We start from the raw sequence: 27,714 nt of genomic DNA, 5'->3' as shown, positions 1-27,714 counted from the left end.
TGCACATCAAACGGCTGGGTTGGAATGCACATCAAACGGCAGGGTTGGAATGCACATCAAACAGCTGGGTCGGAATGCACATCAAACGGCTGGGTCGGAATGCACATCAAACGGCTGGGTTGGAATGCACATCAAACGGCTGGGTCGGAATGTACATCAAACGGCTGGGTCGGAATGCACATAAAACGGCTGGGTCAGAATGCACATCAAACGGCTGGGTTAGAATGCACATCAAACGGCTGGGTCGGAATGCACATCAAATGGCTGGGTCGGAATGCACATCAAACGGCTGGGTCGGAATGCACATCAAACGGCTGGGTTAGAATATACATCAAACGGCTGGGTCGGAATGCACATCAAACGGCTGGGTCGGAATGCACATCAAACGGCTGGGTCGGAATGCACATCAAACGGCTGGGTTGGAATGCACATCAAACGGCTGGGTTAGAATGCACATCAAACGGCTGGGTCAGAATGCACATCAAACGACTGGGTTAGAATGCACATCAAACGGATGGGTTAGAACACACATCAAACGGCTGGGTTAGAAAGCACATCAAACGGCTGGGTTAGAATGCACATCAAACGGCTGGATCGGAATGCACATCAAACAGCTGGGTTAGAATGCACATCAAACGGCTGGGTCGGAATGCACATCAAACGGCTGGGTCGGAATGCACATCAAACGGCTGGGTCGGAATGCACATCAAACGGCTGGGTCGGAATGCACATTAAACGGCTGGGTCGGAATGCACATCAAACGGCTGGGTCGGAATGCACATCAAACGGCTGGGTCGGAATGCACATCAAACGGCTAGGTCGGAATGCACATCAAATGTCTGGGTCAGAATGCACATCAAACGGCTGGGTTGGAATGCACATCAAACGGCTGGTTCGGAATGCACATCAAACGGCTGGGTTAGAATGCACATCAAACGGCTGGGTTAGAATGCACATCAAACGGCTGGGTCTGAATGCATATCAAACGGCTGGTTCGGAATGCACATCAAACGGCTGGGTTGGAATGCACATCAAACGGCTGGGTTGGAATGCATATCAAACGGCTGGGTCGGAATGCACATCAAACGGCTGGGTCGGAATGCACATCAAACGGCTGGGTTAGAATGCACATAAAACGGCTGGGTTAGAATGCACATCAAACGGCTGGGTCAGAATGCACATCAAACGGCTGGGTTAGAATGCACATCAAACGGCTGGGTTAGAATGCACATCAAACGGCTGGGTTGGAATGCACATCAAACGGCTGGGTTAGAATGCACATTAAACGGCTGGGTTAGAATGCACATAAAATGGCTGGGTTAGAATGCACATGCACACACCTCCATTCCTCAGGTGATTCCTAGTGCCCCGCTGGTATTGCACCACTAGGTGTCGCTAATATACTGCAGCAAGAAATCGAGTTGTGCACTGCTTTGCATGCACACCTAAAAATAGATTTTCCATAGACCTACAGCCTAATGGAGCGGAGAGGACGGCCGTTAAGGGTCAAGTCTTCATGAACAAGAGAGCAAATTTAGTTGATGTTGTTACATTGGTTTCATCTCACTTTTGTTTATTGTTTTTGTCACTTGCCTATGGCAATGTAAACCTATGCTTCCCATGCCAATAAAGCACCTTTGAATTGAGAGAGGTTCAATGGAAGTCCAGCAGAGAAAGAGACGGTCGGGGGCAGAGAGGAGGAGACACGTGATGTTGAGTGTGTGTTTAAGTGCACAGTTTCAACCGTTGAAGATCAGAAGGGAAGTCACGTGCGCAATGAGGGGGAAGAAGAGAGTGCGTGTGTGTCTAATAGGTTATTATGTGAGAAGAGAATGGGAGAGTTGGGAGAGTTGGAGCTGGAGCTCCTCCAGGGAAACCAGGAGAAACATATCTCTCTGTTAAAGAACTTTGTGGCGGGAGGAGCGGGAGGAGCTTGCCTTCTGTTCGTGGGACACCCGCTCGACACAATCAAGGTGACTTTATTTATGTACGGTTACGTCTATCGTTTTTAACCTATATATAGGGGCATCAAACATTCTGCTGTACAGGCACTGTGGCTCTCGTCTAGTGCGCTCAGTTCAATTGTGTTTGAGAGTATTTTTATGAGTGAGTGGGAAATAATGAGTGGGAAATAATGAGTGGGACATGATGAGTGGGAAATGGAAGTCATTGTTGCAGTTGTTTAATTATTTTATATTATGCTAATTTCCCTAATGTGGAAAGTTTGTGTTACTACCTTCCACGAACTTGCATTTTCACCCTATAAAATGTAGTGAAATGACCCATCACTTTGACCTCAGATTGGTGATGTTAGTATAGAGTTTATAGTCATCACGACGACATAAAAACGATTGCTTAAAACTGATCAATATTCAGCGGCATTTGTCGGTCTGCGTGTGTTCTGCTCCGCTTCCACCTTTGACTATGCTGCTCCGATGTTTTTGGAGCTATCTGTACTTTACTTTACTATTTCTATTTTTGACAACTTTTACTTCACTACATTCCTAAAGAACATAATGTACTTTTTACTCCTTACATTTTCCCCGACACCCAAAAGTACTCGTTACATTTTGAATGCTTAGCAGGATAGAAAATTGTCAAATTCACACACTCATTTGCATTAACATCTGCTAACCATGTGTATGTGATTTGATTTTTATTTGACTTATCAAAAGAACCTCCTTGGTCATTCCTACTGCCTCTGATCTGGTGGACTCACTAAACACAAATGCATCGTTTGTAAATTATGTCTGACTGTTGGAGCCCCTGGCTATCCGTAAAAAAAAAAAAATTGTGCCGTCTGGTTTGCTTAATATAAAGAATTTTAAATGATTCATACTTTTACTCTTGATACTTAAGTATATTTAAAACCAAGTACTTTTACTCAAGTAGTCATTTACTGGGTGACTTTCACGATTACTTGAGTCATTTTCTAATACGTTATCTTTACTTTTATTCAAGTATGACAACTGGGTTCTTTTTCCACCGCTGTCAATAACTTTGGTTTTGTACTGTTGATTCTGCCACGCACTTGGGTCCGCAGGACTTAAATGTCAAACTCTCAAATGGCACGAAAAATGTTGTGTGTTCTCCCTATAAAACTTGTTGGCCACACACCAATACATAGATTTGAATGTGAAACTATCTCTTAAAGTTGCAATATGTAACTGTTTGTTGACACGACCAACTTCACATAGAAATACATGTAACTGAAAGATCTGTCACTCTGATTGAAAGTCTAAGAAGCAGTAGATCTGTTCTATGTGTTATAGATCTGTCATTATCATTGAAAGTCTAAGATGCAGTAATCTACTCTGTGTTATAGATCTGTCATTATCATTAAAAGTCTAAGATGCAGTAGATCTACTCTATGTGTTATAGATCTGTCATTATCATTGAAAGTCTAAGATGCAGTAATCTACTCTGTGTTATAGATCTGTCATTATCATTGAAAGTCTAAGATGCAGTAGATCTACTCTATGTGTTATAGATCTGTCACTCTGGTTGAAAGTCTAAGATGCAGTAGATCTGTTCTATGTGCTCTATTTCTATGCGTCCCGTTTTTAAGTCTAGTTTGCTGTATTTACTCTCAGTTTTGTTTCAAACAGTGGGTTATTGAGAAGACATTTCACAGCGGTTTAGATGTTACAATGATTCTCTACACTATGACTGGTTGTTGTATTCAGAAAGTTCAGGCGAACTTTCCAGTTGTGTAGTTTCAGCAGTGCGTATCCACTCCCTAATCGATGAGACAGCAAGGTTTCTGGTGCTCGTATAAAGTAGTATGAGTACTATTGTTGCACATGTACATTTTATGTTTTCAATATATCACAAACTGTTTCTGCATATTGTTATTGACTTGGACACGTAAAACTGTGTTTTGACATTGCCCTATTTATCAAAACGTCTTGTCAACAGGAAGCAGCGACAACAGTTTTCAACTTCAGTTTTAGGAATTTTAATTTTAGGAACCCCTACCCTGTAGCATATATAGAACCTCTACCCTATAGGACATATAGAACCCCTAACCTATAGGATATATATAACCCCTACCCTATAGGACATATATAACCCCTACCCTATAGAATATATAGAACCCCTACCCTATAGGATATATGGAACCCCTACCCTATAGGACATGTTGTTCAGAACCCCTACCCTATAGGATATATGGAACCCTTACCCCATTGGACATGTTGTATAGATCCCCTACCCTATAGGATATATGGAACCCCTACCCCATAGGACATGTTGTACAGAACTCCTACTATATAGGACATGTTGTATAGATCCCCTACCCTATAGGATATATGGAACCCCTACCCTATAGGATATATGGAACCCTTACCCCATTGGACATGTTGTATAGATCCCCTACCCTATAGGATATATGGAACCCCTACCCCATAGGATATATGGAACCCCTACCCTATAGGATATATGGAACCCCTACCCCATAGGACATGTTGTATAGAACCCCTACCCTATAGGATATATAGATCCCCTATCCTATAGGATATATGGAACCCCTACCCTATAGGACATGTTGTTCAGAACCCTTACCCTATAGGATATATGGAACCCTTACCCTATAGGATATATGGAACCCTTACCCTATAGGACATGTTGTATAGAACCCCTACCCTATAGGATATATAGATCCCCTACCCTATAGGATATATGGAACCCCTACCCTATAGGACATGTTGTTCAGAACCCTTACCCTATAGAATATATGGAACCCCTACCCCATAGGATATATGGAACCCCTACCCCATAGGAGATGTTGTATAGATCCCCTACCCTATAGGATATATGGAACCCTTACCCCATAGGACATGTTGTATAGAACCCCTACCCTATAGGATATATGGAACCCTTACCCTCTAGGATATATTGAACCCTTACCCCATAGGACATGTTGTACAGAACTCCTACTATATAGGACATGTTGTATAGATCCCCTACCCTATAGGATATATGGAACCCCTACCCCATAGGACATGTTGTATAGAACCCCTACCCTATAGGATATATAGATCCCCTAACCTATAGGATATATGGAACCCTTACCCCATTGGACATGTTGTATAGATCCCCTACCCTATAGGATATATGGAACCCTTACCCCATAGGACATGTTGTATAGAACCCCTACCCTATAGGATATATGGAACCCTTACCCTCTAGGATATATGGAACCCTTACCCCATAGGACATGTTGTACAGAACTCCTACTATATAGGATATATAGATCCCCTAACCTATAGGATATATGGAACCCTTACCCTATAGGATATATGGAACCCTTACCCCATAGGACATGTTGTATAGATCCCCTACCCTATAGGATATATGGAACCCCTACCCCATAGGACATGTTGTTCAGAACTCCTACTATATAGGACATGTTGTATAGATCCCCTACCCTATAGGATATATGGAACCCCTACCCTATAGGACATGTTGTATAGAACCCCTACCCTATAGGATATATGGAACCCCTACCCTATAGGATATATGGAACCCCTACCCCATAGGACATGTTGTATAGAACCCCTACCCTATAGGATATATAGATCCCCTATCCTATAGGATATATGGAACCCCTACCCTATAGGACATGTTGTTCAGAACCCTTACCCTATAGGATATATGGAACCCTTACCCTATAGGATATATGGAACCCTTACCCTATAGGACATGTTGTATAGAACCCCTACCCTATAGGATATATAGATCCCCTACCCTATAGGATATATGGAACCCCTACCCTATAGGACATGTTGTTCAGAACCCTTACCCTATAGAATATATGGAACCCCTACCCCATAGGATATATGGAACCCCTACCCCATAGGACATGTTGTATAGAACCCCTACCCTATAGGATATATAGATCCCCTATCCTATAGGATATATGGAACCCCTACCCTATAGGACATGTTGTTCAGAACCCTTACCCTATAGGATAAATGGAACCCTTACCCTATAGGATATATGGAACCCTTACCCTATAGGACATGTTGTATAGAACCCCTACCCTATAGGATATATAGATCCCCTACCCTATAGGATATATGGAACCCCTACCCTATAGGACATGTTGTTCAGAACCCTTACCCTATAGAATATATGGAACCCCTACCCCATAGGATATATGGAACCCCTACCCCATAGGACATGTTGTATAGATCCCCTACCCTATAGGATATATGGAACCCTTACCCCATAGGACATGTTGTATAGAACCCCTACCCTATAGGATATATGGAACCCTTACCCTCTAGGATATATGGAACCCTTACCCCATAGGACATGTTGTACAGAACTCCTACTATATAGGACATGTTGTATAGATCCCCTACCCTATAGGATATATGGAACCCTTACCCTCTAGGATATATGGAACCCTTACCCCATAGGACATGTTGTACAGGACTCCTACTATATAGGACATGTTGTATAGATCCCCTACCCTATAGGATATATGGAACCCTTACCCCATAGGACATGTTGTATAGAACCCCTACCCTATAGGATATATAGATCCCCTAACCTATAGGATATATGGAACCCCTACTCTATAGGATATATGGAACCCTTACCCTATAGGATATATGGAACCCTTACCCCATAGGACATGTTGTATAGATCCCCTACCCTATAGGATATATGGAACCCCTACCCCATAGGACATGTTGTACAGAACTCCTACTATATAGGACATGTTGTATAGATCCCCTACCCTATAGGATATATGGAACCCCTACCCCATAGGACATGTTGTACAGAACTCCTACTATATAGGACATGTTGTATAGATCCCCTACCCTATAGGATATATGGAACCCCTACCCTATAGGACATGTTGTATAGAACCCCTACCCTATAGGATATATGGAACCCCTACCCTATAGGATATATGGAACCCCTACCCCATAGGACATGTTGTATAGAACCCCTACCCTATAGGATATATAGATCCCCTATCCTATAGGATATATGGAACCCCTACCCTATAGGACATGTTGTTCAGAACCCTTACCCTATAGGATATATGGAACCCTTACCCTATAGGATATATTTAACCCTTACCCTATAGGACATGTTGTATAGAACCCCTACCCTATAGGATATATAGATCCCCTACCCTATAGGATATATGGAACCCCTACCCTATAGGACATGTTGTTCAGAACCCTTACCCTATAGAATATATGGAACCCCTACCCCATAGGATATATGGAACCCCTACCCCATAGGACATGTTGTATAGAACCCCTACCCTATAGGATATATAGATCCCCTATCCTATAGGATATATGGAACCCCTACCCTATAGGACATGTTGTTCAGAACCCTTACCCTATAGGATATATGGAACCCTTACCCTATAGGATATATGGAACCCTTACCCTATAGGACATGTTGTATAGAACCCCTACCCTATAGGATATATAGATCCCCTACCCTATAGGATATATGGAACCCCTACCCTATAGGACATGTTGTTCAGAACCCTTACCCTATAGAATATATGGAACCCCTTCCCCATAGGATATATGGAACCCCTACCCCATAGGACATGTTGTATAGATCCCCTACCCTACAGGATATATGGAACCCTTACCCCATAGGACATGTTGTATAGAACCCCTACCCTACAGGATATATGGAACCCTTACCCTCTAGGATATATGGAACCCTTACCCCATAGGACATGTTGTACAGAACTCCTACTATATAGGACATGTTGTATAGATCCCCTACCCTATAGGATATATGGAACCCCTACCCCATAGGACATGTTGAATAGAACCCCTACCCTATAGGATATATAGATCCCCTAACCTATAGGATATATGGAACCCTTACCCCATTTGACATGTTGTATAGATCCCCTACCCTATAGGATATATGGAACCCCTACCCTATAGGACATGTTGTACAGAACCCTTACCCTATAGGATATATGGAACCCTTACCCCATTGGACATGTTGTATAGATCCCCTACCCTATAGGATATATAGATCCCCTACCCTATAGGATATATGGAACCCCTACCCCATAGGACATGTTGTACAGAACTCCTACTATATAGGACATGTTGTATAGATCCCCTACCCTATAGGATATATGGAACCCCTACCCTATAGGATATATGGAACCCTTACCCCATTGGACATGTTGTATAGATCCCCTACCCTATAGGATATATGGAACCCCTACGCCATAGGATATATGGAACCCCTACCCTATAGGATATATGGAACCCCTACCCCATAGGACATGTTGTATAGAACCCCTACCCTATAGGATATATAGATCCCCTATCCTATAGGATATATGGAACCCCTACCCTATAGGACATGTTGTTCAGAACCCCTACCCTATAGGATATATGGAACCCCTACCCCATAGGACATGTTGTACAGAACCCCTACCCTATAGGATATATGGAACCCCTACCCCATAGGACATGTTGTATAGAACCCCTACCGCATAGGATATATGGAACCCTTACCCCATTGGACATGTTGTATAGAACCCCTACCCTATAGGATATATGGAACCCCTACCCTATAGGATATATGGAACCCCTACCCCATTGGACATGTTGTTCAGAACCCCTACTATATAGGACATGTTTTTCGGAACCCCTACCCCATAGTACATGTTGTTCAGAACCCCTACCCTATAGGATATATATAACCCCTACCCTATAGGATATATAGAACCCCTACCCCATAGGATATATAGATCCCCTACCCAATAGGATATATGGAACCCCTACCCCATAGTACATGTTGTTCAGAACCCCTACCCTATAGGATATATGTAACCCCTACCCTATAGGATATATATAACCCCTACCCTATAGGATATATAGATCCCCTACCCTATAGGACATGTTGTATAGAACCCCTAAACTATAGGATATATGGAACCCTTACCCCATTGGACATGTTGTATAGATCCCCTACCCTATAGGATATATAGATCCCCTACCCTATAGGATATATGGAACCCTTACCCTATAGGATATATGGAACCCTTACCCCATTGGACATGTTGTATAGATCCCCTACCCTATAGGATATATAGATCCCCTACCCTATAGGATATATGGAACCCTTACCCTATAGGATATATGGAACCCTTATCCCATTGGACATGTTGTATAGATCCCCTACCCTATAGGATATATGGAACCCCTACCCCATAGGACATGTTGTACAGAACTCCTACTATATAGGACATGTTGTATAGATCCCCTACCCTATAGGATATATGGAACCCCTACCCCATAGGACATGTTGTACAGAACTCCTACTATATAGGACATGTTGTATAGATCCCCTACCCTATAGGATATATGGAACCCCTACCCCATAGGACATGTTGTACAGAACTCCTACTATATAGGACATGTTGTATAGATCCCCTACCCTATAGGACATATAGAACCCCTACCCTATAGGATATATAGAACCCCTACCCCATAGGACATGTGGTAGAAAAACATATTATATAGTTTGACAACCCTGTTTGTAAACTCTTAAATTACATCAAATTCAAATTCCAGTGATGAAGTGTCATGCACAGAAGGTTGGTGGCACCTTAATTGTGGTGTACAGGATCGGGGTAATGACTGCAGCGGAGTTAGTGGAATGGTATCAAATACATTAAAAACACATGGTTTTCATGTTTTTGATGCCATTCCTTTCAACTTCTTAGGGCTAGGCCCCTTTTTTCTCCACTTCCTGTCTGAATGACGTGCCCAAAGTAAACTGCCTGTTGCTCAGGCCCCAAAGCCAGAATATGCATATAATTGGTACCATTGGAAAGAAAACACTTTGATGTTCGTAGAAATGTTAAAATAATGTAGGAGACTATCACACAATATATATGGTAGAAGAAAATCCAAAGAAAAACCAACCAGAATCTTTTTTTTTTTTGAATGACCATCCGCTTAGAAATGCAAGAGAAAGGTCATATTGAGAATTAGCTCCCAGGGTGTAATTCCTATGGCTTCCACAGGGTGTCAGCGGTTTATGTTCACGGTTTCAGGCTCGTAACTTCAAAAACGAATAAGAAATATCAGTTTTAGCAGAAGGACAAGGTCTTGGAAATTTGTGTTTGCGCACGCCATGAAGACATGGCTGCTAAAATCGGTTTCCTATTGAACATACTTCATTCCGTAAGAAATATTATAGTTTGATTACATTTTACATCTGAGGAGTAAATAGAAACATATTTTGACTTGTTGAAACAAAGTTTAGGGGTAGATTCTCGGATTCCTTTCTCTGCAAGTTGAACGAGTGGATTACTCAAATCGATGGCGCCAACTAAACAGACTTTTTGGGATATAAAGAAGGATTTTATCTAACAAAACGACACTACAGGAGGACTTGATCATTCTTGGGGCGGCAGGTAGCCTATTGGTCAGAGTGTTGGACTAGTAACCGGAAGGTTGCAAGATCGAATCCCTGAGCTGACAAAGTAAAAATCTGTTGTTCTGCCCCTGAACAAGGCAGTTAAACCATTGTTCCTAGGATGTAATTGAAAATAAGAATTTGTTCTTAACTGACTTTCCTAGTTAAATAAAGGTTGTCATCCTTTGGATGACAAATCAGAGGAAGATTTTTAAAAAGTACACTTTATCATTATATGTAAATGTATGAAACCTGTGCCGGTGAAATGTTTTATTTATTTGGGGCACCATCCACAAACAATCGCATGGCATGTTTTCGCTGTAATGGCTACTGTAAATCGGACAGTGCAGTTAGATTAACAAGAATTTAAGCTTTCAGCCGATATAAGATACTGGAGATACTATAAGATACAGTATGTACCTAAAAGTTTAAAATCCATAATATTTATGATTATTTATTTGAACCGCTAAAGGACACCGATCCTTTCGTATTATGAGGCATCCTCCCCTCAGCAGTTCCCCTGTTTATGGTATGGTGGGGTACGCAAAATAGGTCATCTTTGAGCACATATTTCTCATTCAGGTCCAAATAGTAACTTTCTGAACACTTCTTCCATGGGCAAACATGTATGGTGAGTTTTGTTTAAATCAAAAGGGATGCTGTCAAAAAGTGATTGAATTCAAATGTATTTACGCTGTAGTATTGTGTTTTATCCTACCGCTGTATAATACTGTAGTATTGTGTTTTATCCTACCGCTGTATAATACTGTAGTATTGTGTTTTATCCTACCACTGTATACAACTGTAGTATTGTGTGTTATTCTACACCGTATAATACTGTAGTATTGTGTTTTATCCTACCGCTGTATACAACTGTAGTATTGTGTGTTATTCTACACCGTATAATACTGTAGTATTGTGTTTTATCCTACCACTGTATAATACTGTAGCATTGTTTGTTATCCTACCACTGTATACAACTGTAGTATTGTGTGTTATTCTACACCGTATAATACCGTAGTATTGTGTACACCACTGTTCAGGTGCGGCTACAGACCCAGCCCAGAGTGCCCAGCCAGGATGTCCTCTACAAAGGTGCTTATGACTGCTTCCTAAAGACTGTCTCCAAAGAGGTGAACACACATACATTCAGAAAGGATTCAGAGCCCTTGCCTTTTCAACATTTTGTTACGTTACAGACTTATTCTACAAAGGAGTAAATAAATACAAATTCTCAGCACTCTACACATGATACCGTATAATGATGAAGTGAAAACAGTTCTCTTTTAATTTTTACAAATGTATTAAAAATAAAAAACGGATCCCTTTTTTACAAAAGTATTCAGACCCTTTTCTGTGAGACTCGAAATTGAGCTCAGGTGCATCCTTTTTCAATTGATCATGTTTGAGATGTTTCGACAACTTGATTGGGGTCCACTTGTGGTAAATTCAATTGGTTGAACATGATTTGGAAAGGCACACACCTGTCTGTCCTGTCTATATAAGGTTCCACAGTTGACAGTGCATGTCAGAGCAAAAACCAAGCCATGAATTCGAAGGAATTGTCCGAAGAGCTCCAAGATAGGATTGTGTCGAGACACATTTCTGGGAAAGAGTACCAAAAAATGTCTGCAACATTGAAGGTCCCCAAGAACACGGTGGCCTTCATCATTCTTAAATAGAAGAAGTATGGAACCACCAAGACTCTTCCTAGAGCTGGCCTCCTGGCCAAACTGAGCAATCTGGGGAGAAAGGCCTTGGTCAGGTAGGTGACCAAGAACCCGATAGTCACTCTGACAGAGCTCTAGAGTTCCTCTGTCGAGATGGGAGAATCTTTCAGAAGGACAACCCTCTCTGCAGCACTACACCAATCAGTCCTTTATGGTAGAGTGGCCAGACAAAAAACACTCCTCCGTAAAAGGCACATAACAGCTCGCTTGGAGTTTGCCAAAAAGGCACCTAAAGATTATCAGACCATGAGAAACAAGATTCTCTGTTCAGATGAAACCAAGATTGAACTCTTTGGCCTGAATGCCAAGCGTCACGTCTGCAGGAAACCTGGCACCATCCCTAAGGTGAAGCATGGTGGTGGCAGCATCATGCTGTGTGGATGTTTTTCAGTGGCAGAGACTGGGAGACTAGTCAGGATTGAGACAAAGATGAATGGAGCAAAGTACAGAGAGATCCTCGATGAAAACCTGCTCTAGAGCGCTAAGGACCTCAGACTGGGGCGAAGGTTCACTTTCCAACAGGATATCGGCCCTAAGCACACAGCCAAGACAATGCAAGAGTGGCTTCGGGACAAGTCTCTGAATGTCCTTGAGTGGCCCAGCCAGAGCCCGGACTTGAACCCAATCGATAATCTCTGGAGAGACCTGAAAATAGCTGTGCCGCGACGCTGCCAATCCAACCTGACAGAGCTTGAGAGGATCCGCAGAGAGGAATGGGAGAAACTCCCCAAACACAGATGTACCAAGCTTGTAGTGTCATACCCAAGAAGACATGAGGCTGTAATCACTGACAAAGGTGCATCAACTATGGAATGCCGTTTGGGTCTTTGTGTCAAAAAAGATACATGTCAAATAACACTATTTGACGCATCAAATAAGCTTGTTGACCAATCGGGACCTGATAATACTCTCCTTCCGTACAACTCTCCTTCCGTGGCCTCCAACTGCTCTTAAATGCAAGTAAAACTAAATGCATGCTCTTCAACCGATCGCTGCCCGCACCTGCCCGCCCGTCCAGCATCACTACTCTGGACGGTTCTGACTTAGAATACGTGGACAACTACCAATACCTAGGTGTCTGGCAAGACTGTAAACTCTCCTTCCAGACTCACATTAAGCACCTCCAATCCAAAACTAAATCTAGAATCGGCTTCCTATTTCGCAGCAAAGCAACCTTCACTCATGCTGCCTAACATACCCTCGTAAAACTGACTATCCTGCCGATCCTTGACTTCGGCGATGTAATTTACAAAATAGCCTCCAACACTCTACTCAGCAAATTGGGTGCAGTCTATCACAGTGCCATCCGTTTTGTCACCAAAGCCACATATACCACACAAAACTGTGATCTGTACGCCCTCGTTGGCTGGCCCTTGTTTCATATTCGTCGCCAAACCCACTGGCTCCAGGTCATCCATAAGTCTTTGCTAGGTAAAGCCCCGCCTTATCTCAGCTCACTGGTCACCATAGCAGCACCCGCCCGTAGCACGCGCTCCAGCAGGTATATTTCACTGGTCATCCCCAAAGCCAAATCCTCCTTTGGCCGCCTTTCCTTTCAGTTCTCTGCTGCCAATGACTGGAACAAACTGCAAAAATCTCTGAAACTGGAGACTCATATCTCCCTCACTAGCTTTAAGCACCAGCTGTCAGAGCAGCTCACAGATCCCTGCACCTGTACGTAGCCCATCTGTAAACAGCCCATCCAACTACCTCATCCCCATACTGTATTTATTTTAATTATTTTGCTCATTTGCACCCCAGTATTTCTACTTGCACACTCATCTTCTGCACATCTATCACTCCAGTGTTAATGCTATATTGTAATTATTTTGCCACTATGGCCTATTTATTGCCTTAACTCCCTAATCCTACCTCATTTGCACTCACTGTATATAGACTTCTTCTATTGTATTGTTGTATTACTGTGTTGTTGTTTGTGTCACAATGCTTTTTTTAATCTTGGCCAGGTCACAGTTGTCAATGAGAACTTGTTCTCAACTAGCCTACCTGGTTAAATAAAGGTGTTCTCAACTAGCCTACCTGGTTAAATAAAGGTGTTCTCAACTGGCCTACCTGGTTAAATAAAGGTGTTCTCAACTAGCCTACCTGGTTAAATAAAGGTGTTCTCAACTGGCCTACCTGGTTAAATAAAGGTGTTCTCAACTGGCCTACCTGGTTAAATAAAGGTGTTCTCAACTAGCCTACCTGGTTAAATAAAGGTGTTCTCAACTGGCCTACCTGGTTAAATAAAGGTGAAATAAAAAATACATAATAATAATAATTTAACACGTTTACAAATCTTTTACATAGTCATTACACATTGATTACACTATCACTCGTATTTAAAATGTCACATCGATTCATCGATACGTATGCTATGATGCTGGTAAATGTGTCTAATGCTACAATATCATAAAGAAAAAAGTTAGCTAGCTGATGGATGCAAACAATGTTACTTCCCAAAAACAAAACATCAATTTCAGGACTATTTAGCTTGGTGTCATCATCTAAAATAACCCTAATTTTTAAGTTCTTAATTTTCTGTTCGTATTTGATTAACGGTGGTCAGACCATATGTATAGCTAGCCACAATAAGGACTAGCCACAATAAGGACTAGCCAAGCTTCCTGCCATCCAGGACCTCTACACCAGGCGGTGTCAGAGGAAGGCCCTAAAAATTGTCTAAGACCCCAGCCACCCCAGTCATAGACTGTTCTCTCTACTACCGCATGGCAAGCGGTACCGGAGTGCCAAGTCTAGGACAAAAAGGCTTCTCAACAGTTTTTACCCCCAAGCCATAAGATTCCTGAACAGGTAATCAAATGGCTACCAGGACTATTTGCATTGTGTATGTCCCCCCAACCCCTATTTTATGCTACTGCTACTCTCTGTTCATCATATATGCATAGTCACTTTAACCATATCTACATTCACATACTACCTCAATCAGCCAGACTAACCAGTGTCTGTATGTAGCCTCGCTACTTTTATAGCCTCTCTACTGTATATAGCCTCTCTACTGTATATAGCCTCTCTACTGTATATAGCCTCTCTACTGTATAGAGCCTCTCTACTGTATATAGCCTCTCTACTGTATATAGCCTGTCTTTTTACTGTTGTTTTATTTCTTTACTTACCTATTGTTCACCTAATGCCTTTTTTGCACTATTGGTTAGAGCCTGTAAGTAAGCATTTCACTGTAAGGTGAATAAATACCTGTTGTATTCAGCATTTCACTGTAAGGTGAATAAATACCTGTTGTATTCAGCATTTCACTGTAAGGTGAATAAATACCACGTGACAAATACACTTTGATTTGATTGTGGGAATCTGAAACCACTGAATGGAGCCACATTTATTGTACCAGTCAACCTACTATAGTGTATTGAACACTATTCCAGAGGAAAAACAATGTGGATGTTTTGGAGTCTGATAACTCTGAGGAGCTCTTAGATACTTAGTAGACTGATACCCCATTTAATTGATCCCCAATCCTTAGGTAAGGCTGTACAGTGCAATATGATTGTCAGTACGCACAATAGGCTGACTGGGTGATTTCCCCCAGTCAAAGTCCCTGAGCTACAATGCTAATATTTACATAAACTCTTCACAGTTGTGTTCTGTTCTCACCAAGTAGACTGATCTTCCATTTCATTGCTCCACATTACAACACTCTAACCTTGTAATAACATGATCTAGTCTAAACAAGTTGTAATGTTCTGCATCACTTTCAAAGAGGGATTTTTATTTTTGAAGGCCAACTGCAAATTCCACTATTGTGGCTAATCCTTATTGTGGCTAATCCTTATTGTGGCTAATCCTTATTGTGGCTAATCCTTATTGTGGCTAATCCTTATTGTGGCTAATCCTTATTGTGGCTAATCCTTATTGTGGCTAATCCTTATTGTGGCTAATCCTTATTGTGGCTAATCCTTATTGTGGCTAATCCTTATTGTGGCTAATCCTTATTGTGGCTAATCCTTATTGTGGCTAATCCTTATTGTGGCTAATCCTTATTGTGGCTAGCTTCACAAAACACAAACCGGTTCAAGCCACACGAGCCAGAGGAAGCTACTCGGCTACTTATAGTGTTAGCTTTGGGCAACAGGGTTAAGTAATTAGCTAGTTATTTTCATGAACTGAAGTTCAACAACAAGTGACTACCTAGCTAATACTTAGATGGATTCCTAAATCATTGCTAAGAGTATTGAAAATGACAGCAGTTTCTACTGGTCATTGTTTTCAGGCTAGTTGCATTGGTGCCATCTAGGTACCAAGCTAAAGCTAGCTAACTACCGCAGAAGCTGCTAAATAACATCTGTATCAAAGATATTAACAACATTTTTTTGAACCTGCTCATTTGATCCTAATCTTATTTCAAATGCTCACACAGACGTTTTCCCATTCGGTCGAACACAAGCCTTATTACCAATTGCGGTATTGTAAACGTATCGTTTGTGGCCGATGTTGTTTGCAGACTGTTATTTTCGTACAGCTTTGACAGCGCTACTGGTCATAGTGGAGGAGCTTGGCTTGCACCTGAAAGTTCAGCACACACAACATTCAATAACAGAGTTGTGTTATTTGTCAAATTAAAAGTGTATTTGACGCATCAAATAGTGTTATTTGTGTATTGTTTGTGACACGCAAAGGCACAAGGGAAACTCTAGACCCACTCCAATTTGCATACCGCACCAACATTGTGTGTGTGTGTGTGTGTGTATGTGTGTGTGTGTTTAGGGACTTCTTGGGCTGTACAAGGGGATGGGGGCCCCCCTAGCCAGCGTAGCTCCTATGATGGCCATTAGTTTCTTTGGGTTCGGACTGGGAAAACAGCTGTTGCAACCAGACTCCACTAAGACACTGATGTAGGTATTCCTTTCTTTCTTTATAACAGTGTCGCTGGGAAACAGGAAGCAAGTTCAGGCATAGAGTTTAATAATAAACGTAACAGAGAACAATGCAAGGCACAAGTGCAGCGTACAGACATGGAACAACATGAATGCTGCTTGGGGAATAGACGTAAGGGAGTGCAAGATATAGAGGAGGTAATGAGAGAGGAAATGGAGTCCAGGTAGTCACGTATACTCCCTCTCTGGCCTCTAGGTCATCAGGCTGCTGATTATCCTGCACACCTGTCACCATCGTCTCGGGCACCTGCGCTTCATGTCACTCACCTGGACTCCATCACCTCCTTGATTATCTTCTCTATATCTGTCACTCACCTGGACTCCATCACCCCTTGATTATCTTCTCTATATCTGTCACTCACCTGGACTCCATCACCCCTTGATTATCTTCTCTATATCTGTCACTCACCTGGACTCCATCACCTCCTTGATTATCTTCCCTATATCTGTCACTCACCTGGACTCCATCACCTCTTGATTATCTTCTCTATATCTGTCACTCACCTGGACTCCATCACCTCCTTGATTATCTTCCCTCTATCTGTCACTCACCTGGACTCCATCACCTTCTTGATTATCTTCCCTCTATCTGTCACTCACCTGGACTCCATCACCTCTTGATTATCTTCTCTGTATCTGTCACTCACCTTGGTTCTTTCCTCAGGTATTATTGACTCTTTTCATGTAGGTGCGTTGTTTGTGTTTATTTTATTAAAACACTCACTCCCTGAACTTGCTTCCTGACTCTTAGCGCACTCGTTACACAGGTGAGCCTCATCATGAGGAACAGGTGAGCCTCATCATGAGGAACAAGTGAGCCTCATCATGAGGAACAAGTGAGCCTCATCATGAGGAACAGGTGAGCCTCATCATGAGGAACAGGTGAGCCTCATCATGAGGAACAAGTGAGCCTCATCATGAGGAACAGGTGAGCCTCATCATGAGGAACAGGTGAGCCTCATCATGAGGAACAGGTGAGCCTCATCATGAGGAACAGGTGAGCCTCATCATGAGGAACAGGTGAGCCTCATCATGAGGAACAGGTGAGCCTCATCATGAGGAACAGGTGAGCGTAATGATTGATACCAGGTGAGCCTCATCATGAGGAACATGTGAGCGTAATGATTGATACCAGGTGAGCATAATGATTGATACCAGGTGAGTGTAATGATTGATACCAGGTGAGCGTAATGATTGATACCAGGTGAGCGTAATGATTGATACACGGTGAGCGTAATGATTGATACCAGGTGAGCGTAATGATTGATACCAGGTGAGCGTAATGATTGATACCAGGTGAGCGTAATGATTGATACCAGGTGAGCGTAATGATTGATACCAGGTGAGCGTAATGATTGATACCAGGTGAGCGTAATGATGGTAACCAGGACCGGTGGTTAGTAAACAGGTGACGTCAAACGCCAGAGGGGAGGAGTAGTGGGAGTAGTTCTTTCTTTCTGTGTTCCTTTCTTTCTTTCTGTATTCCTTTCTGTGTGGTGTAATAGTTGAAATATGAAGCCTAAATATATCTGTAGCCCTTCTCTCTCCTATCATTCACTTCCATCCTTCCCACCCCTGAGTGACTACCACACACACATTCCTCACATTTACCTCTCTCTCTCTTCCCTCTTTCTGCCTCTCCTCTCTTCCCTCTTCCTGCCTCTCCTCCCTCTGTCTCTCTCTCTCCATCTCTCTCTCCCCCTCTCTCTCTGTCAGGCCTACCCAACTGTTTCTCTCAGGCTGTCTAGCAGGTGTTTTCACTACAGTGATAGTGTGTCCTGGAGAAAGGGTCAAGTGTTTACTACAGGTAAAATGACTACACTTACTCCCTGCCCCTGTCCATAACATCCCAAAGCTTCAAACCCAATCAAAAACACCTAAATTGTACTCCCTAATTTAGCCCCTTCCCCAAAATCCTAGTCCCTAAACCCTAGCTCCTACTCCCTAACCCCCTCCCCCTAGCTCCTACTCCCTAAACCCTCCCCCTAGCTCCTACTCCCTAACCCCCTCCCCCTAGCTCCTACTCCCTATACCCCTCCCCCTAGCTCCTACTCCCTATACCCCTCCCCCTAACACCTACTCCATAACCCCCTCCCCCTAACACCTACTCCCTAACCCCCTCCCCATAACACCTACTCCCTAACCCCCTCCCCATAACACCTACTCCCTAACCCCCTCCCCCTAACACCTACTCCCTAACCCCCTCCCCCTAACACCTACTCTCTAACCCCCTCCCCCTAACACCTACTCCCTAACCCCCTCCCCATAACACCTACTCCCTAACCCCCTCCCCATAACACCTACTCCCTAACCCCCTCCCCCTAACACCTACTCCCTAACCCCCTCCCCCTAACACCTACTCCCTAACCCCTCCCCCTAACACCTACTCCCTAACCCCCTCCCCCTAACACCTACTCCCTAACCCTCTCCCCCTAACACCTACTCCCTAACCCCCTCCCCCTAACACCTACTCCCTAACCTCCTCCCCCTAACACCTACTCCCTAACCCCCTCCCCCTAACCCTCTCCCCATAACACCTACTCCCTAACCCCCTCCCCCTAACACCTACTCCCTAACCCCCTCCCCCTAACACCTACTCCCTAACCCCCTCCCCCTAACACCTACTCCCTAACCCCCTCCCCCTAACACCTACTCCCTAACCCCCTCCCCCAAACCCCTACTCCCTAACCCCTCCCCCTAACACCTACTCTCTAACCCCCTCCCCCTAACACCTACTCCCTAACCCCCTCCCCCTAACACCTACTCCCTAACCCCCTCCCCCTAACACCTACTCCCTAATCCCCTCCCCCTAACACCTACTCCCTAACCCCCTCCCCCTAGCTCCTACTCCCTATACCCCTCCCCCTAACACCTACTCCCTAACCCCCTCCCCCTAACACCTACTCCCTAACCCCCTCCCCCTAACACCTACCTACTCCCTAACCCCCTCCCCCAAACCCCTACTCCCTAACCCCTCCCCCTAACACCTACTCCCTAACCCCCTCCCCCTAACACCTACTCCCTAACCCCCTCCCCCTAACACCTACTCCCTAACCCCCTCCCCCTAACACCTACTCCCTAACCCCCTCCCCCTAACACCTACTCCCTAACCCCCTCCCCCAAACCCCTACTCCCTAACCCCTCCCCCTAACACCTACTCCCTAACCCCCTCCCCCTAACACCTACTCCCTAACCCCCTCCCCCTAACACCTACTCCCTAACCCCCTCCCCCTAACACCTACTCCCTAATCCCCTCCCCCTAACACCTACTCCCTAACCCCCTCCCCCTAGCTCCTACTCCCTATACCCCTCCCCCTAACACCTACTCCCTAACCCTCTCCCCCTAACACCTACTCCCTAACCCTCTCCCCCTAACACCTACTCCCTAACCACCTCCCCCTAACACCTACTCCCTAACCCCCTCCCCCTAACACCTACTCCCTAACCCTCTCCCCCTAACACCTACTCCCTAACCCCCTCCCCCAAACACCTACTCCCTAACCCCCTCCCCCTAACACCTACTCTCTAACCCCCTCCCCTAACACCTACTCCCTAATCCCCTCCCCCTAACACCTACTCCCTAACCCCCTCCCCCTAACACCTACTCCCTAACCCCCTCCCCCTAACACCTACACCCTAACCCCCTCCCCCTAACACCTACTCCCTAACCCCCTCCCCCTAACATCTACTCCCTAACCCCCTCCCCCTAACACCTACTAGCACCTAGCTCCTACTACCTAACCCCTTCCTCCTAGTTCCTACTCCCTAACCCCTTCCCCCTAGCTCCTACTCCATAACTCCTACTCCCATACCCCTAGATCCTACTCCCTACTCCCTTCCCCCTAGCTCCTACTCCCTAACTCATATCTCTTATCTCCTAATCTCTTAACCCTAGCGCTTACTTCCTATCCCCTTCCCCCTACCTCCTACTCCCTAAGCCATATCTCCTACTCCCTAACTCCTACTCCATAATCCCTTCCCCCATATCTCCTGCTCCCTTCCCCCTTCCCAATAGCTCCTATTCCCTGACCCATATCTCCTTCTACCCAACTCCTACTTCCTAATCACTTCCCTGTAGCCTCTACTTCCTAATCCTTACCTCCTAGCTTCTACTCCGTAAACCCTTCACCCTATTTCCCACTCCCTAACCCCTTCCCCTAGCTCCTACTCCCTAAGCCCTAGCTACTCCTCCCTAATACCTAGCTCCTCCTCCATAAGCCCTTTCTCCTAGCTCCTAATCCCTTCCCTCTAGCTCCTACTCCCTAACTACTCCCTAATGGATCTGACAGGATTGGATAGATGTGTGTGTGTGTGTGTGTGTGTGTGTGTGTGTGTGTGTGTGTGTGTGTGTGTGTGTGTGTGTGTGTGTGTAGGTGCAGGCCAGCGGGGGCCAGCAGGCAGTACGGTATGCAGGTCCTCTGGACTGTGCTCTCAAGTTGTATAAAACACAAGGCATCCGCTCCATCTACAAAGGAACAACACTCACACTCATCAGAGGTACACACACCAGACTTTACCCTGTGTGTGTCTTTAAATCTATATTGCACTTTGGTTCCCATGATAGTAATATAAATCAGGTATAAGTTCAACATGACTAACTACTAGCGTTGTTCTACCCTGGATTGAAATATATCATTGTTGTTCAATAAAATAAGACTAGTTCACCAGTCTGTTGCTCTCAAATGCATTTTACAATATACCTCTCTTCTCTCTCTCTCCCATTCTCTCTCTCCCATTCTCTCTATCTGTCCCTCTCTCTCTCCCATTCTCTCTATCTGTCCCTCTCTCTCTCCCATTCTCTCTATCTGTCCCTCTCTCTCTCCCATTCTCTCTCTGTCCCTCTCTCTCCCATTCTCTCTATCTGTCCCTCTCTCTCTCCCATTCTCTCTCTGTCCCTCTCTCTCCCATTTTCTCTCTCTGTCCCTCTCTCTCCCATTCTCTCTCTATATCTGTCCCTCTCTCTCTCCCATTCTCTCTCTCTATCTGTCCCTCTCTCCCATTCTCTCTCTCTCCCTGTCCCTCTCTCTCTCCCTGTCCCTCTCTCTCTCCCATTCTCTCTCTCTCCCTGTACCTCTCTCTCTCCCATTCTCTCTCTCTCCCTGTCTCTCTCTCTCTCCCTGTCTTTCTCCCTGCCCCTCTCTCTCTCCCATTCTCTCTCTATCTGTCTCTCTCTCTCTCTCCCATTCTCTCTCTCTATCTGTCCCTCTCTATCCCATTCTCTCTCTCTCCCTGTCTCTCTCTCTCTCCTTGTCCCTCTCTCTCTCCCATTCTCTCTCTCTCCCTGTCTCTCTCTCTCTCCCATTCTCTCTCTCTCTCTCTCTCTCTTTCTCTCCCATTCTCTCTCTCTCTCTCTCTCTCTCTCTTTCTCTCCCATTCTCTCTATCTGTCCCTCTCTCTCTCCCATTCTCTCTCTCTCTCTTTCTCTCCCATTCTCACTCTCTCTCTTTCTCTCCCATTCTCTCTATATGTCTCTCTCTCTTTCTCTCCCATTCTCTCTCTCTCCCTGTTCCTCTCTCTCTCCCATTCTCTCTCCCTCCCTGTCCCTCTCTCTCTCCCTGTCTTTCTCCCTGTCCCTCTCTCCCCCCTCCTCTAGACGTGCCTTCTAATGGTGCCTACTTCATGGCTTATGACTTCCTGAAACACAAAATGACAGCTGAGGGTGAAAGGTCAGTCTCATGTTACCATTACAACCCCAACACCTCTTCATCCAAAACTTTATAGAACACACTGCAATAATTGGTAACAGATATCAATCACTTGATATATAAATGTTTAACCCTGCGTGTGTGTGTGTGTGTATAAATGTTTAACCCTGCGTGTGTGTGTGTGTTCCAGTGTGTCCCAGCTCAGCACTCCAAAGATCCTCCTTTGCGGTGGCATAGCGGGCATCTGTAACTGGATTGTGGGACTTCCACCCGACGTACTCAAGACCAACTTCCAGACAGGTACACACACACACACACACACACACACACACATTCACTGAACCCAGGTCGACCCAATGTCCTTTGGCTGAAGGTTTTTGATTTGTTTATTTGTAATCTCATCAAAAAAAGAAACGTCCTCTCACTGTCAACTGCGTTTATTTTCAGCAAACTTAACATGTGTAAATATTTGTATGAACATAACAAGATTCAACAACTGAGACATAAACTGAACTAGTTTTACAGACATGTGACTAACAGAAATTGAATAATGTGTCCCTGAACAAGGGGGGGAGGGGTCAAAAGTAACGGTCAGTATCTGGTGTGGCCACCAGCTGCATTAAGTACTGCAGTGCATCTCCTCCTCATGAACTGCACCAGATTTGCCAGTTCTTGCTGTGAGATGTTACCCCACTCTACCAAGGCAACTACAAGTTCCCAGACATTTCTTGGGGGAATGGCCTTAGCCCTCACCCTCCGATTCAACAGGTCCCAGACATGCATGATTGAGATCAGGGCTCTTCGCTGGCCATGGCAGAACACTGACATTCCTGTCTTGCAAGAAATCATGCACAGAACGAGCAGTATGGCTGGTGGCATTGTCATGCTGGAGGTTCATGTCAGGATGAGCCTGCAGGAAGGGTACCACATGAGGGAAGAGGATGTCTTCCCTGTAACGCACAGCATTGGGATTGCCTGCAATGACAACAAGCTCATTCCGATGATGCTGTGACACACCGCTCCAGACCATGACGTACCCTCGACCTCCAAATCAATCCACTCCAGAGTACAGGCCTCGGTGTAATGCTCATTCCTGCGACGATAAACGCGAATCCGACCACCACCCCTGGTGAAAGACGAAACCGCGACTCGTCAGTGAAGAGCACTTTCTGCCAGTCCTGTCTGGTCCAGTGATGGTGGGTTTGTGCCCATAGACGACGTTGTTGCCTGTGATGTCTGGTGAGGACCTGCCTTACAACAGGCCTACAAGCCCTCAGTCCAGCCTCTCTCAGCCTATTGCGGACAGTCTGAGTACTGATGGAGGATTCTGGTGTAACTCAGGCAGTTGTTGTCACCATCCTGTACTTGTCCCGCAGGAGTGATGTTCAGATGTACCGATCCTGTGCAGGTGTTGTTACACGTGGTCTGCCACTGTGAGGACGATCAGATGTCCATCCTGTCTCCCTGTAGCGCCGTCTTAGGCATCTCACAGTACGGACATTCAAATGTATTGCCCTGGCCACATCTGCAGTCCTCATGCCTCCTTGCAGCACGTTCACGCAGATGAGCAGGGTTTTTCAGAGTCAGTAGAAAGGCCTTTTTAGTGTCCTAAGTTTTCATAACTATGACCTTAATTGCCTACCGTCTGTAGGCTGTTAGTGTCTTAACGACCGTTCCACAGGTGCATGTTCATTAATTGTTTATGGTTCATTGAACAAGCATGGGAAACAGTGTTTAACCCCTTTACAATAAAGATCTGTGAAGTTATTTAGATTTTTACAAATTATCTTCTGAAAGACAGGGTCCTGAAAAAGGGACATTTATTTTTTTGGTGAGTTTATTTATTTGTTACCCTTTATTTAACCAGAGAGGTCACATCTCTCTAGACCCAAACTGCTACAGACCTATATTTATCCTACCCTGCCTTTCTAAACTCTTCGAAAGCCAAGTTAATAAACAAATTACCGACCATTTTGAATCCCACCGTACCTTCTCCGCTATGCAATCTGGTTTCAGAGCTGGTTATGGGTGCACCTCAGCCATGCTCAAGGTCCTAAACGATATCATAACCGCCGTCGATAAGAGACATTACTGTGCAGCCGTCTTCATCGACCTGGCCAAGGCTTTCGACTCTCAATCCCCACATTCTTAACGGCAGACTCAATAGCCTTGGTTTCTCAAATGACTGCCTCGCCTGGTTCACCAACTACTTCTCAGATAGAGTTCAGTGTGTCAAATCGGAGGGCTTGTTGTTCGGACCTCTGGCAGTCTCTATGGGGGTGCCACAGGGTTCAATTCTCAGGCCGACTCTCTTCTCTGTAGACATCAATGAGGTCGCTCTTGCTGCTGGTGATTCTCTGATCCACCTCTACGCAGACGACACCATTCTGTATACTTCTGGCCCTTCTTTGGACACTGTGTTAACTAACCTCCAGACAAGCTTCAATGCCATACAACTCAAGTAAAACTCAAGTAAAACTAAATGCATGCTCTTCAACCGATCGCTGCCCGCACCTGCCCGCCCGTCCAGCATCACTACTCTGGACGGCTCTGACTTAGAATATGTGGACAACTACAAATACCTGGGTGTCTGGTTAGACTGTAAACTCTCCTTCCAGACTCACATTAAGCATCTCCAATCCAAAATTAAATCTAGAATCGGCTTCCTATTTCTCAACAATGCATCCTTCACTCATGCTGCCAAACATACCCTCGTAAAACTGACCATCCTACCGATCCTCGACTTCGGTAATGTCATCTATAAAATAGCTTCCAACACTCTACTTAACAAATTGGATGCAGTTACCTCATTTGCACACACTGTATATACTTTTTCTATGTGTTATTGACTGTATGTTTGTTTTACTCCATGTGTAACTCTGTGTTGTTGTTTGTATCGAACTGCTTTGCTTCATCTTGGCCAGGTCACAGTTGTAAATGAGAACTTGTTCTCAACTGGCCTACCTGGTTAAATAAAGGTGAAATAAATAAATACAAATAAATCTCTTTTCCAAATGTGACCTGGCCAAGAAGGCCGCATGCATAGTTGACAACATAAAACACATGGTATAAAACACATGATATATACTGTATATTAAACACATAACACATGGTAATTAGCACATGGTATAAAACACATGATATATACTGTATATTAAACACATAACACATGGTATAAAACACATGATATATACTGTATATTAAACACATAACACATGGTAATTAGCACATGGTATAAAACACATGATATATACTGTATATTAAACACATAACACATGGTAATTAGCACATGGTATAAAACACATGATATATAACACACGACACGTGCTTCTACATCTGAATGGCTTCCTGTTTGGGGTTTTAGGCTAGGTTTCTGTACAGCACTTTGAGATATCAGCTTGATGTAAGAAGGGCTTTATAAATACATTTGATTTGATTGATTTAACACATGATAGATGTCTAACACATGATGTAGAACATGGTGTTGAGAGATGACGGTAATGTCCATGACTCTGTAAGTGAATAAAGTTCTGAAATATATTGACAGCTGCCCTAAGATGGTCGTTTAGGTCACATACACCTGGTCTGAACACCAGAGGATGGAAACCAGATGTTTGACTCCAATCCAACCATTATAATGAGCCAGTCCTCCTATAGCTTCTCCCACCAGCCTTTTCTGGCTGCTGATTCTATGTATTGGCCATTGAGAGGCTTTAAGCCACCGGTCGGCCATATTGGCTCTCCCTAGTAGGAACAGTTCCTCATAGGAATGAATGGAATTCTACCATATTTCATTTAAATGTTTCAAAGACAAAATAACATTGTTATGTTTTGTTGTAGTGGGGACAGTAATATTAGTACTCTCTAAGAAATATATTTTACGGAAAATGTTTTTATTAGCTCACATAATAAAATATAAAAGTATGCATTAAAGTGTCTGTAATATAATACTTGGGAAAAACTAATGTAGATATTTATAAATTAATTTCTATAGCTTTTAAAATATGTTTTACAATTGTGGAGGAGCACCCCCTGTCAGTCATCCAGGGATACACATCACTGGGCCAGACACACCCCCTACCTCCATCCCTGTTAGGGGCCAGACACACCTACTACCTCCATCCCTGTTAGGGGCCAGACACACCCCCTAACTCCATCCCTGTTAGGGGCCAGACACACCCCCTACCTCCATCCCTGTTAGGGGCCAGACACACCCCCTACCTCCATCCCTGTTAGGGGCCAGACACACCCCCTACCTCCATCCCTGTTAGGGGCCAGACACACCCCCTAACTCCATCCCTGTTAGGGAACAGACACACCCCCTACCTCCATCCCTGTTAGGGGCCAGACACACCCCCTAACTCCATCCCTGTTAGGGGCCAGACACACCCCCTACCTCCATCCCTGTTAGGGGCCAGACACACCCCCTACCTCCATCCCTGTTAGCGGCCAGACACACCCCCTAACTCCATGGAGGTAGGGGGTGTGTCTGGCCCCTTTAACACTTTGACCAGAGTTCCATGATTAAAATGGAGTTAGGGGGTGTGTCTGGCCCCTAATTTCACCTTTATTCCCAACAACATCAAATGTGTCGAGGCACGACCAAAAGAGCAGCGCCCCCTAGGTAAATCTGTGTCACCTTCCCAGAGCAAACTCTCCCCTGAGAGCTTTCCTTCCATAACCAGCTCTTGTTGCAGCTTGATTTTAGCATGCTCCAAATCCTGTTTAAATTCCAATTATTTGTCATACTTTACACGATCGTGCTCTCGCTTCTCACGATCGTGCTCTAGCTTCTCGCGATCGTGCTCTAGCTTCTCGCGATCGTGTTCTAGCTTCTCACGATCATGCTCTAGCTTCTCACGATCATGCTCTAGATTCTCACGATCGTGCTCTAGCTTCTCACGATCGTGCTCTAGCTGTAACAGAAGCAGTTATTTCTGCTGTTTAAAAGAAGACCACTAGGGCTAACAGATGGAGCAGCCATTGTAA

At 44.4% G+C, this 27,714-nt stretch overlaps 1 protein-coding gene across 2 annotated transcripts in view; it reads left to right on the top strand.

Moving 5' to 3' along the window:
* The first annotated feature begins 1,764 nt into the window (after positions 1 to 1,764).
* The window catches only part of LOC139416984 (mitochondrial carnitine/acylcarnitine carrier protein-like), a 43,963-nt gene continuing 18,013 nt past the window's right edge, over positions 1,765 to 27,714 (top strand). For both annotated transcript variants that reach the window (XM_071166218.1, XM_071166217.1), the window contains exons 1-7: positions 1,765 to 1,973; positions 11,484 to 11,573; positions 16,911 to 17,038; positions 18,797 to 18,887; positions 21,454 to 21,577; positions 22,674 to 22,746; positions 22,916 to 23,025. In XM_071166218.1, the coding sequence (XP_071022319.1) occupies positions 1,833 to 1,973; positions 11,484 to 11,573; positions 16,911 to 17,038; positions 18,797 to 18,887; positions 21,454 to 21,577; positions 22,674 to 22,746; positions 22,916 to 23,025 (757 nt within the window). In that variant the 5' untranslated portion in view covers positions 1,765 to 1,832. The remainder of the gene's footprint in view (positions 1,974 to 11,483; positions 11,574 to 16,910; positions 17,039 to 18,796; positions 18,888 to 21,453; positions 21,578 to 22,673; positions 22,747 to 22,915; positions 23,026 to 27,714) is intronic.

The sequence above is a fragment of the Oncorhynchus clarkii genome, chromosome 9, assembly GCF_045791955.1.
Source record: "Oncorhynchus clarkii lewisi isolate Uvic-CL-2024 chromosome 9, UVic_Ocla_1.0, whole genome shotgun sequence".
In the NCBI taxonomy this organism is placed as follows: Eukaryota; Metazoa; Chordata; class Actinopteri; order Salmoniformes; family Salmonidae; genus Oncorhynchus; species Oncorhynchus clarkii.
This window is presented reverse-complemented; position numbering and strand designations above follow the sequence as displayed.